Below are 13,343 nucleotides of genomic sequence, written 5' to 3' on the forward strand. Positions count from 1 at the left end.
TCACAAGGGGAAATAAAACAAGGAGTACCTCGAGGTGGAAGGGCTGATACCTCATTCAGTCACTCAAAGGTTTTTCTTTGCTGTCTGGTTTTCTAACTTGGAGTTCCAGCAATAAACTTTTATCTATAGCAATTTGAAAGACCCCATTTTGAAATTAATAACCATGTATGGCCTTAATCTAGGGAAAATCAAATCAGGTTTTCTCCTAATGGCTTAACACCCTCAGTCAAACAGCTGAACAGCCAATTGAGACCATCCAAAAAGTTACTAGTGACAAAATACAAATATATAAGCATGCAGCCCTTTATTTTTGTAAAGATCTTTGCTTATCATAGTTCTGTATATTACATTTTGGTGTTATACAAATAAATTTATTTACAAAACCATTAGCTATGCAAGTTGCTTGCTCTTCTCCTATTTAACTGATATCCATCTTTTTCAACCCTTCCCCATATATATATTTAAGCATGCATAAAAATTAACTTTGGTGTGGTAAAACTACTCTATGTGCCCAGCCACATACAGTATTTATTTATTTATTTATAGATATTTATAGATATGTACAAAAGTTTGCCAGTATACAGAACAGTACTGAAGTGTACATTTTAAAATCCACAATGCAATACATTGATGGGCTACCAGGTCTCAGTAAAATAAAAATGAAGGAAAAAGGGTGGATTGAGCTAAAAGAAAAAGTAATCAGCAACTAGCTATATGTGTAAAACAATTTATTTTTTTCCTTGTCTGTCAAATTCTTAAATATAATCTGAATGGCAGTGCAATAAGTTGAGTTGCCTCATACACATGTAAGACCAGTCTTGTTCTGTTTCTTGTGCAGAGGTTTACTGTCCAGCATACTACTTTCAAATGTACATTACAATAGTATCAAAATGTTTTGGCAAAAAGATCTCGAAAGGAACCATGACATTTGTTGACAAAAATAGAAATCTGTAACAAAGCTAAATAACACCAAAATAAAAGAAAAATATTTTAGTTTGTTTTACAGTTGAATATAATCACACTTTAGTATATCTCTGTTCACTTCTAGACCTCATAATGAAAAATAGCTTTATACAAAACAACTTAGTAAATTTTTAACCATACAATTCCCCATGCTCAGTACACCACTGTGCACACGCAGTCAAGTTCACTCACACACCTTCACACTTTTTTTAAGAGGTGCTGCCTATAGAAAGAAAATGCTCTTTTATCATTACAACAGCAACTGTTTTCCAAAAAGCTTCACTCTAATCTAGTGTAGTAATTCAGTATTTAGCACGTGATTAGTATTAAGCCTCCAGCAATACAACAAAATGGTTACATTCCCTGGTTAAAATATTGGCTGCAGATTCTTTGAACAAAAAGCCTTGGTGACCTGGCAGGTGTGCTGTGCTTAGCCTTTAGGATGGCTCCTTGACCGTGGATGGGGCGGACTTGCTGGCATTCCCGTTCTGTGCCTTGTAGCTGTTGAAACTAGGGGTGTGGATTGTCCTGATGCTCTTCATACCTTGGCTCAGGGCAGGGGGGGAGATAGAGGAGGGGGGAGAGGTAGAGGAGGAAGGAGGGAGTGGTCGGCCATTCTGAGTCTGCAGCGAGAACGAAAGGTGGTGACCTTTCCCTGGGTAAGTGGGGCTCTGAAACTTGGAGGAGCCATTAGAGACAGAGGGGATGAGGGAGGTAGAGTAAGTTATGCGACCTGTCTGAGGACCGAGAAGGGAGGAGGAAGGAATGGAGGTTTTAGTAGGTGGATTAAGAGGGTTAGAGCTGTCACCGCTAGAAGCAGGTGCTGAGCTGCCTTTCCCAGAAGTGGGAGAAAAGGCTGGGATCTTAGAAGCAGGTAGGGTAGGAGAAGTAGCCTTATAGTCCCCACCAGCTTTCTTAGCACTTCCATTAGCCTGCAAATAAAGACGTCAGGAGACAGTTTGTCAGAAAGCCAGTAACACGATAAACCAACAGGACCTGGGAACACAGCCCTACAGAGAATCAGAACTAACAGTTCGAGGCCTGAGCTAAGTCCTGCAGCCATGGACTGGACCTGGTAGAAAACCCAAAGTGCCCAAGGGAGAGTGCATAGAGAAAGAGGCAGGAGAGCTTTGTGAGAAGGCGCGACCTACGTGTTACAGAGCAGGCACTACATCGGCCATGCTGCGCGGCACGGGCGGGTTAAAGTGCACCCACTGCCACCTACACCAACGGGTTAGTGTCCAGGGCTTCCTGCAAAGACTCTGAACAGAAGCATTCCCAGTTCTCCTACAGAACCACCACACGAACCAAATGGAAAGTAAACAGGTAGTTGATATCTTAAAATTACAGCTGAATACCACAGTTTAAAAAAAAAATAGAAATAATAAATTAAGGAAAAAAAAAGCCAAACCCAATAAACAGACAACCCAAAACCCAACCAACAAAAAAAAGCAGCAGGTGTTTTATTGCAGACATGCATGCACAAGCATGGTGAAAAGATCAGTACTGTCATGCCCCCAGGATCCAGGATGTCCAGTTTGACCTCAGGCATCTGATATTTGGTATAATCACAGTCAGTTACTGGAGTTTTTAAATAAACAAACAACATGAAATGTCCATCCAAACACTGGGTTTAGGGTAAAACTACCTGTCTGTATTGGCGTGGATCCTGCAGCTTGTGCTGTTTGCCTGATTTCTCCATGCTTCCTTGTCTAGTTTTTGAAGCCATGGGGACTGGCATCCGGCTGGTCTGGGAGGCAGCGCTGGAGCCCTGCGGAAAGGAGTGGAGGGGCAGGGAGGGGAGACAAGAAGGCGTGGTCAGTGCCAGAGCGCTTGAACGGAGCCTGCACACCATGCGCTGAAAAAGCCACAGTACTACATGCAGGGAAAGTTCAGGAGCTTCACACCGCGGGTGTTAATTTCCAGAATCAATTGGAGAAAACTGCTCAGCTACTGATCAGCCTGGATTTCATGTCAGTGACACTTGTCATTTCACACAGCGGATTATTTGACCCAGCTCCCCTGCATTTGCCCATCACCAATCAGCAGCAAAGATTTAAAAAAACCCCAAAAACCAATGGTCTATTAGCTGTTAGACACCTCGTGGGGAGCCCAAACAAGCCACCTGAGAGGAAGCAAACAAATCACAAGACCGTCTTGTTTAATGGTGATTATTGCAGATTTTAGAAAGCAGCTGGAGGTTTGATTTCTTGGACTGAGGTACCTTACGTGAAGTGGCTGGGAGTGATGCAGGGGGCTCTACACCAGCAAGGCTCTCATCCAGCACTACATGCTCTCGGGATGGGGTCTCTGGTACTATCTGGGCAGAGAAGGGGACAATGCTTCCCTCAGAGGTGTATGTGTTTTCAGGGACAGGTTTTGGACTCATTTCACTGATGGTGTTTTCCAGCTGCTTTATAGTCTGCTCAAGGCTGTCTAGTGTTCTGTATGTACTCTGTCGAATTTCATCAGTCCTAGACAGGGACACTGAAGCTCCGGAGGGGCCCTCTTGCTTCCCAGAAGGACTTTTATCACTCTCCTCAGACTGAGACCTAGTGATTTCAAATCTCTTTGCTTCCTTGTGCTGCTTCAGGGTCCCATCTTCCTCCTCTTCTTCATAGACCACAACCTGCAAGGTCTTCTTCCCAGTCTTGGTTCCTGTCCGTATTGCCTGCGTCAGAGCTGCCAGCTGCTTTTTAGGGAATTTAAACTTAAATTTTTTCTTAGAATCCTGCCTGCTTCCCAACTGATCGGCAGAGTCTGAGTTTGCTTCTGTGTTTAGCCCATAGATCTGACGGTATTTGTTAAAATTTGTCTTTGTGCTTTCTTCCTCTGCAGAAGGTCTACTTTGTGCAGAGTCAGACTGAAGGTTAAATAGGTATGGCCCCTGGGGACCATCAGTTGCAGAATGCTCTGTGGCTGCATTTCTGTCATTAGCTACTGGTGCCTCTTCCTTCTGCCTCTCAGAGACTTCATGTGCTTCACTTTCTTCCTCCTCCTCTTCTTCTTCTATCTTTTCATCTGTCATCATTTTTTCCAATTCCTCATCGCATTCCTCAAAAATTGTAGAAAGCCGTTTGTACGCTGACCTAATATCCATGGGTTCATCGAAAATGATGATGACAGGCTTTTTGTCCAGACACACCACTGGCTCTTCACTGTCTGTGTTCTCAGGGATGCCCTTCTCTGATGCCACATCCTTCCTGGCATCAATGTTGACTGTTTGCACATCTCCTCCTTTCCGGCTCACTATGTCGTGAACCTCCCCACTCGAGAGCACCTGGACAGCTGTTTTAGTAATCATGAAGGCAATGTTTTCTGTGGGTGGGCTGTCTTCACTTGGAGAGCTGGCTGGAGAGTCTGTCTCTTCAGTGCTGCTCACACTGCTTGCTCTGGACACTTTGGGTCTCAGCACAACCTGATTGTAGTGGCCTGCAGAAACTTCTTGCTCCTGCAAGGAAGGCTGAGGCCCCGCAGCCTCCTGCACGTGCCTCAGGAGAGGGGCAACGCTGCTGATGGGGATGGGCTTGCCTGTGCTCTGCAAGGCTTCACCCTGGTGAGCATCTCTTGACAGTCTGTAGTTTGGCTTTTGTTTTCCAGTCTCAACAGCTAGAAAATGTGATCCTAAGATATCTTGAGCCCCTCTTCGTTTGTCCTCCTCTGGCAAACAGACACCAGACAGGTTTGTGCTCATATTCTGAAGGTTTTTGTTAGAATAGTCTGTACTGTCTACAAACAAACCCTTGCTAAATGTAGGACTGTCATTCATTGAAAAGCCACTTTTACTGTCAGCTGTACTGGATGAATCAGAACCCAATTCTTCTTCAGTTCTCCCTTCCCTCTTCTCTTTAGGATGGTCACTATCTGTGGGAGATCCTGTTGTAGCCCCATACACCTAAGGGGGAAAGTTGGATTACTTAGTTATTCAGGGCTTTTATCTTTACAGGACTTTTATTTTCCCCCAAGATTAATCCTGGGGGAAGTGCAGACCTCGTGAACTCACCACTCCATTTACTGCTGCAGAAACATGTCTCAAGCTGTCATCTGATTCCTGTCTTTCTTCAGGGCAAAATTCCAAATTCTGGCAGAACAGTGCATGATGTTACTGCTTTGTGCTATGCATTAGGTCAGGATGGGATGTTACCTTGTTTTAACAAGGCCTCCAGAATATGCATAAGCACATTAAATACCTTATTTCCAACACAGTGCTTCATCACCTGTTCACCTTGCTGCTAAACCACCCCAGCCCCCCATGTTTTTATAAGATTGAAGCTGAAAGTCCCACAGTATCTGGTCACATTCTGCTGGGACACATCAAAGGGAGGCTGATATGGAAGCGATATGGCTGATATGACAGTGAGTCTGGCTTTCCTTGAAAGGAAGTTTTATACCAGTAAAAGCTGATTTTCAAGTTACATTTTGCTCCTTCTAATGTTGGTCACACCTGAGCAGTGCTGCTCCATCACAATTAGTATCATCACAGTCTGACCACTTCTAAATCCTTGCTGCAGCTTAGAAGCATTCCATCAGAATTACCAGTGACACCTTGTGGTGCCACTGGAAGTGCAGAATGAAACATTGAGCTACATTCACTTACAGCAGAAATGCCAAACACCAGAGAGGTCATCCACTGGCTCAAAAGAAGTATGTTTATTCCCAGCAATGAAACTTCAGGGGGACTTTTTTCTTTATTTGCAAGTGAGGATCCCTCGAAATGCTGTTTCCTAACACCAGGCTTTTCTCTGGGGTTTGGTTTAAGTGCTAGTGACAACTCAGGAGAAACACCAATCATCAGGATGAATAACTGACCTGAGGAGACACCAGGATGATGAACAAGAGGGAAATCTACAGTCAAAAGACAGCTCACCAAGAAGGAAAGTAATCTGGCCTCAAGTGCCTGAAGGCAGTGAACCAAAAACAGTAACGCTGACATTGCTAGCTTGAGACTAGGAGCTGACTCCTAACACTGCAGAAGGACAGATTATACTTCTGTGAGCATCAAGACATGCAGAACAGTCAGGAGCACTGCTCTCCTGACTGAGATGGGTGAGTGATAGTACAGAAATCCCCAGGCTGGCTGTGCATGCATGCCCCATGCATACAGAGCTTCACCAGGTCTGGTTTCTACACCTTGTGTGACGTTTTCTTATGTACTGTTGGAGATTTTACAGAAAAACTTTACTCACAATCAAAACACAGAAGCAAGAAAGTCACTCACACCAGAGTCACAGTTCACTTCCACAAAGGCTTGTTCAGCAGTAACAAGGATCAACAGCTGCTTCCTCACATTTCCAGATGAGGAAGAGCTCTCATACAAACCAGCACAGCAGCAAGGCCTCGGTGGGCAGGCTGACAGTCTGCACATCGTGCTGAGAGGCACTTTGGGAACCAAACTCCAGGGCTTGGGATCCCCTCAGGCCCTGACCTGCTCAGTGCTCAGCACCTCCCAGTCCCAAACACGTCAGACCCCCCAGAATTAGGCCAAGTCACTTAAAGGCACTTTCTGCCTCTGGATATGCTGACTGTGTATCTTTTTTTAGCATGTTCCACTTCTAGTTCCAAGCACCAGTGAAACACCTCATAGTGTCCTTGTACAAGGTGTCTTATTTTAGGAACTTCTGCTTTTCTACTAAAAAATAAAACCACAACAAAACTCATTTCCTCAATGATTTTATCATGACCATAATGTTCCATATTTAAAGCCAATAAACACTCTGTCATGTCAGATTACAAAAACAGATCTCATTAACCTTAATTTCCTGGACTCTGTGTTATTCAAATAAATATCAGTTTATGGCAATTACTTGGCAGCACCTTTCAATGAAATGTTTGTGCTACAGGATATGCAGTGTCCTGAGTGATGACCCAGGATGTAACAATATGATCTCATTCTGACAACAGCAGCAATGAGGATGAATTCACACTTTTTTTTTTTCTGTGTAACACTGTCATACACACAGAACAGTTTGTCCTTTTTCCCTCATACCAACAGACCTGTACCTTCACCCAGGCAGCTGTTTGCAGCTTTAGACCAGAACTGCTGTTTGGGCAGCTCCAACACAAGTCCTTAAGTGCAGTGCCCTGACCTGGCAGCACTTGCATACACACACAAAATGCACGAGAAGGTTGAAATGCTGTGCTGAAGAGCTCTGTTTCCTTCCCCACCATACCCACCTTCATTGCAAACTGGCATTTGGCTGACAAGTTGTCATGCCTGCACAACCCCCTCCCCCAGCAGTGATGCAACTCATTATTATACATAAAAAAGAGGTGTGCAAGGGTAGAAGTACTTGTCCTTTTCTTGTCCTTCACACTGGCTGCATGCTAAGTCAAATCAACTCAAATGGCAACTCCAGTCCACGCACAGCTGTGAAATTTAACCTTGACCTGCCTACAGCCCCAGACACACAGCACCAATTCTCAGTCCCATGACTGAATTTTGGGCATTGCCCTTCAGCATAAGGGCAAATTCCTCCCATCCACTTTGACTCTGTCATCCAATAAACTGAATGGGATTTCTGAATATCTAACAACTATTTCTGGAACCAACAAATGAAACAAAGTACAGCACACATTCTCAAACTGGCTCTAGAGACTGAGAGGAACCATTAAGTCCTCTCAAGTTTAGGAGAGATGCTTCACCATCCATCACCAGAACAGCTGGGGAAGGATGTTATAAGTAGTATGAGCATCTCTGACAGAAACTGACAGATCCTGTTTTGATTTCACAGAATGATAAAGCTTCATGCAACCATTGTACTATTGCTGATGAGACACATAATACAGTTTAATACAGAGCTCTGTATGAGCATTTCTGAGCCATGTGGAGATAAAAGGAAGGAAACTGCTGGGCAGTGGTGGGTGGGGGTTAAAGAGAACAGGACACAGGATGTAAGATTAGTTTTGAAGGGAAAGAAGGTTATGCCAAGACCGGGTGGCATGTCTACAATTGCCACTTGTTACCTTCTTTTCCTTGTGATGCATTAAAGTCCCAGGCCTTATGTCTTTAACATGTGTATCATTTCTGGACTGTTCAGCATGACTGTTTGAGTTTACATCCATAAAAGAGCACTTCTGGAAAGCCTAGGAAATAAATACTACAGGTTATCAGGAGACCAAGAACTTTTACAGAGAAATATCTGGAGATGACCAACTACAAAGAGAGCACTTGTTTTTAACACTCACAGCTCAACAACGTTTTCTACAAGCTCATGAGATAATAATAGAGATTTCAGACTATCGGATTCAGAGAACTAGGGCATCCCTTCCAGTCTCTCAAGACTCCAACACCATGCTGACCTCAGTGCTCCCTGTAAGGAGGACAAGCTTGATTTCTGAATTTGCAGACAATGAAGACCCACAGAGGTGCTACAGACTATCCAAACTCAAGTAGGAAGCCCATGACAAACTTGGGACTATTATAGCACATATAAGAGCCTATAGCACCCTAATAGCCTCGAGGCTATTATAGCACCTACTTCTTTGTGGCTGATACAAGAGTTAATGTAACAAGAGTTGCATTAACTCCACTTCTCCCACACAAACTGCAATTAGAACTTTAAACATGGAGATGTGCCTTTGTCACAGTCTTTGATAACGAGCCATAAATTGACTGTCCCAACCTGTGGGTCTGTGGGCACTGGCCTCCCACCACGCATCCTCCAGGGCACAGCCCAGACTTTCCAGCCATTTAGTTTGCTATCCTCCTTTCATTTCCTTTGAGTTTCTCTATGCAGCTGGCTCCCAGATCTGGAGGAGCAAAACTAGAACTGCCACTATCACTGTGCAGTGCAGGCAGCCAATGTGCCTCACCAAGTTTCTGGAGGCCTCTACTGGCACATGGCCTGCCCGCAGTGAACTGTGCAGGGAGGACAGCAAAGAGCAGGGAGTGCTCACAGGAGTCAGGCACACTGTGACAGGCAGTAAGATTATACTGTTGTACCATATAGTAGGGAAATGATCTGATTCCTGGCAACTCATTAAATTAATAGCCCTGATTACAGTTTAGAATCAGGCCTGTTCTTTAAATATGGTATTCTTTATATGTATTGAATGTTTATGCAAAATCAGAAAAGAATAACAGAAAAAATCCAGTGCAAAAAATGAGGATATAGACTTTCTTCTGATTTTCCATTACATCCTATTTGTGTTAATAGATGAGAGTAACCAAGATGACATGAAAGTAATAGAAAAAATAGTCTTGCTCCTCACAATAGAGGATATGGACTTTTCCCCAACTTACCCATTTATGAGACCAGAGATGTGGGTTTGAGTAAAGCATCCTCAAAGTCCTTCAGACTTTATCAAAAAAGCTATTTCCCTTTGGTATTTTTTTATCACCTTTGCTCTGAAATATCTGTAAGTCTCCAAACAGTTTGTGATACAGCCACTGATTATTACGATGCTTTTTCCTGCTTCATTAAAAATCTTCACATGGCACTCAAGTTTCTTCTGAACCTTCATATTCTTAACAGGCTTTTTAACTGGGAGACACATGGATACTTAGTGATGGATGCAGCAGCACAGTGTGGATCTCACTGATCTTGTACACAGACATAAAAGCAGGCCACGTTCTCACATCTACTCCTGAGGCAGATGCAATTTTGTGGCAACATCACTGACAGGGAGCTCCTGTCAACTTGTTACTGCAACTCCAGTTTCTTTCCAAGGCATGCAGTTGTGGCCTGGCCAATATGTTGCTGTTCTTCATGTGGACTTTTTATTCAGCAAAGCATTTCGACCATTAAATTAATGCTATCATGTCTCTGCTGTCATACTTCTCTGATCTGAATGAAATGATTTTACACAGTAAGGATTTTAAATGTATTTCCAGGCTTTTGATGAAAATACAGAGAGATACTGGGCCTGTTGCTGCTCCCTATACACCTGTCTATAAACACCTGCATCAAGGTCAGTGATTTCAAAAGCAGACAGGTCTCAATTATGCTGCAATAGGATTTTTTTTTTTTTGTATACTCTGAGGTGCCAGATTTTTATAAGAATGTTGTGTGATGTTTGATCAAATGCCTTACCAAAATGTTTACAGGTACACAGTTCAGTTTAAGCAGTCAAACCTGTTACTTGATCAAAGAGTGTTGTTTCCTTTGACAGCTCTCTGTTCCATTCCATTGTGCTCACTGGCATAACTGTTTATGTCTGTCCTTTAGTTCTTCAATGACTGAATTCCATATCTCATTTTCCCTCTTTCTGTCTATGAATGACATCAAACTAATGACCTGTAGCTCTCAGATCAGGCAATTTGCCCCTTCTAAAACATGGTATTCTGTTAAGCTTCTAAAATATACCTGGTATTTGATATTGGTTTGAAATGGGTACTGCTAGCCCCCACAGCTAGCATTTAAACACCCATTCCCTGTCGAATGCCATTCCCATGCCTATTTCTCCTCCTCAGCTTCCCTCAGCCCCCCTTTCTATACCTTAACCTCCACTTCACTGTCCCCAGTTGCAAGGCAGAGGTTGCTTTCCTGGAGACAGAAGTGCTGTGACATCTTCTGTGTCCCCAGCCCTGCTGCCTCACTGGTCATCAGCACACAGGGGGGATAAGAGTGAACTTCTGCTTTCAATCCTGCAAACCAGCACTGCTGGGTGAGAGCTGAGGGAAGGAGCAGGGTTCAAGCACCCCTCAGATCTAACAGTTACAGCCCAGTGCCCACAACTGCTGTGCTCTGAAGCCCCGTGGGCAGCACCCAGCCCTCCTGTTGGCAGGAGGACAGCAGGGATCATCTCACGTTGTGACAGTGCTCTAAAATACCAGAAGTTACAGCCAGTTAGGCTGGTCCACATCTCCCTTCCTCATGTGGGCATGGAAGAGGACAGAGGGTGCCCCGGGGAAGCTGGAGCTCAATGATGGTAGCTGGAATAGTTGGCCTTTACTGCAGCATTTTCATCACTGAAGTGAACTGTCCTGTGTGATGTCAAGTGAAGGACCAGCAAGAGAGCACTCTTCTATGCCACTGGCAGAGAGATGTACCAGTTACACCCCAGGGAATGGGCAATGTCTCAGTGCTCAAACATTCTGGGAAACTCGGGACCATAGCACAGCCCAGCAGGAGCAGACCCAGTTATTCTCTGCTCCCATCAAAGACAGCACACATGACAGAGGCTCTCAGCACCTTGCCAGCCTGGTACTAGTGAACAACACTAGGCCAGGGACAACCACACCAAATGCACACCAATGTTTTACTTGTCCCATTTGCATGTGCAGGCTTCTCCAGTGGCAGCTGCTGCATTCTTGACCACTGTCTCAGCTCCAGACCTCTTGGACAAAATTTGGTAGTACTTCCAAAAAGTGTACCACTCAGTGCAACAAAGTGGTACTGGGTGAGGCTAGCAGACCTACTTTCCTCCATGTTCTGAGCTGGAAATTGCACTGAGGCCCTAGAAGTGATATTGGGCACAGGTGTCCTCATGTGCAACCCAAAAGGCATACCTGTAATTCTGCCATTATTTTATCTCCTTCCTCTTCCTCTTCATCTTTTGCAGCTGGTGCTACAGCATGCCCTGTGCTCCGAGACAATGCCTGGTCCTCTTTAGAGGCTTTGGATTGTGCTGTTTGCCCAGCATCTTCACTGCATTCCTACAAGGGGATGAGAAAGCACAGTCAGATAACACAGCTGAGCCCTCCTGATGCAAAGTAAACACCAAAAATGTAACACTATTGCAACTCCTCTCTTGCAAGGTCCCTCCTCCGGCTGCTTCATCAGTTCAAAAACAACCAATATTGTTGATGTGATTATATGTTCACAGATTAAAAGGCTTCCTAAATTGGACTTCCCACCACCTCCTTCCCCAGAACAGATGGGGAAAACAAGCCCGAAGAAACTAATTTGCAACATTTCTGTAAAAACACTCTCAAATCTGACCTGATCATCCCCATCTGTTTAAGGCATGCTTTGTTTTTTTGGGTTTTTTTTTTTTTTATTTTAATCTTCTTACCACTCTAAATGAAAGCAGCCTGTGACTTGCCTGCTGCTTTGCTAGGAGATAAAAGCAGCAAGACTCCTGTAACAGAACTGAGCAGTTTCAGCAGCTCTCCTGGACACAGCTCTGCTCAACTTATTTTGTGGTTTATAGGCCCAAGCCTGTGTCTTGTCTCTCTGCCACCCTCTCCTCAGGAGTCTGGCTGCCTAGAGTACGAATCACCAAACCTTGAGGGCAGCAGCCTCTTTTCTGGCTGTGTAGATGACATCTCCTGATCTGGTTGTGGTCAGTCCTGACCCTGGCAGGTAACTGCGCCGCGGAGGGGGAGGAGGTGGAGACTTGCTCAGCTTGTCATTATCCTGCTCTCCATCAGGAGCTTCTTCTGCAGGTAAACAGAGCAGCACAAAGCAAGCATAAGTCAAGGAGAGGAAAATAGTATTTGTACACCTGCCTCAACTGGAAAGGAAAAAAATGTCTTAAAAGGTCCTGTTGCTGAATATACAAACAGAATCACATTTGGTATTCAATGTAACTGGAAGCAAAAGTAAACTGCTGTACTTGCACAGAGAAACTGGATCACTTCCCCCAGAAATTTTCAGCACAACTCCTGTCCTCTAGGCCACAGTATCTGGCTGTAGCCATTGCTGTACAAGTGGGATAGCAGAGCACACGTGTGAAGGAGCATGTAAGGCACAGGTTCTGGGTACCTGCTTACAGACACCCTCAGCCTCCTTTGAGAGCAAGGCTACTGACATGGAGACAGTGAGACCTGGCAGCTTCTCATTGCTCTCAGCAATTCTGAAGCAACCAGCACACCTTTCTGCTCTGCCTGGGAGGTGCTGCTGGCAAGGTGCAAGGAGCTGAAGAGTTCTGTCCATCTCACAGTTGGACACAACTAGCTAAGTTCACACAAAGGCTGAGTGAAAATGTAAGCAGTACTCTAGAGATGCCACCCTTGTATTTCAGTGAATCCTCTCATCTCTGAGCAGGGCAGGAGATCACCAGAGGCAACTGCACTTGCTCCTCTTCTTAAGGAGCATTTGTTTTCACTTAACTTGCTATAATTCCAGGAATGCAGAGTTTTGCCTTTGAATTACCATATAAGAGCCCTATACATGTTTTTCTAAGCCAAGAAGATTCAAATACCAAATGCAAAGGCCAAGCAGAGCCACCCCTTGCTTTCTGAGGAGAGTCTTTCTAGAGGAGACCAGTGTCAAACTGGCATTGCCCCTGAGGATGCTGCCCCACCAGCTGCCACCTCCTCCTCCCCACTGTCGCTGGACCACATTATTTCCAGAAGCAGCATGACCCAGCTCATGACCTGTCCCTGTGTGTTTCTGCTTACAGGCTAAGCATCATAAATATGGCAACAGCCACTGTTTTCACACTGCTGTTTACAGTGTTTGTTTCCAAGAGCAAAAGAATGACCTTTCTGCAGC

At 44.5% G+C, this 13,343-nt stretch overlaps 1 protein-coding gene across 20 annotated transcripts in view; it reads right to left on the reverse strand.

Annotated features, from left to right (window-relative positions):
• Nucleotides 1-287: 287 nt before the first annotated feature.
• KIAA1217 (KIAA1217 ortholog) overlaps nucleotides 288-13,343 on the reverse strand; it is a 338,974-nt gene continuing 325,918 nt past the window's right edge. For 12 of the 20 annotated variants that reach the window (XM_059841653.1, XM_059841620.1, XM_059841626.1 and 9 more), the window contains 7 exons: nucleotides 12,132-12,286; nucleotides 11,414-11,560; nucleotides 7,927-8,046; nucleotides 4,967-5,044; nucleotides 3,188-4,858; nucleotides 2,612-2,734; nucleotides 288-1,895 (listed from right to left, as the gene is read on the reverse strand). In XM_059841653.1, coding sequence (XP_059697636.1) covers nucleotides 1,401-1,895; nucleotides 2,612-2,734; nucleotides 3,188-4,858; nucleotides 4,967-5,044; nucleotides 7,927-8,046; nucleotides 11,414-11,560; nucleotides 12,132-12,286 — 2,789 coding nt within the window. In that variant the 3' untranslated portion in view covers nucleotides 288-1,400. The remainder of the gene's footprint in view (nucleotides 1,896-2,611; nucleotides 2,735-3,187; nucleotides 4,859-4,966; nucleotides 5,045-7,926; nucleotides 8,047-11,413; nucleotides 11,561-12,131; nucleotides 12,287-13,343) is intronic. The other 8 variants (XM_059841774.1, XM_059841616.1, XM_059841671.1 and 5 more) reach the window with 4 other exon arrangements.

Source organism: Haemorhous mexicanus, chromosome 1, assembly GCF_027477595.1.
Source record: "Haemorhous mexicanus isolate bHaeMex1 chromosome 1, bHaeMex1.pri, whole genome shotgun sequence".
Taxonomy (NCBI): Eukaryota; Metazoa; Chordata; class Aves; order Passeriformes; family Fringillidae; genus Haemorhous; species Haemorhous mexicanus.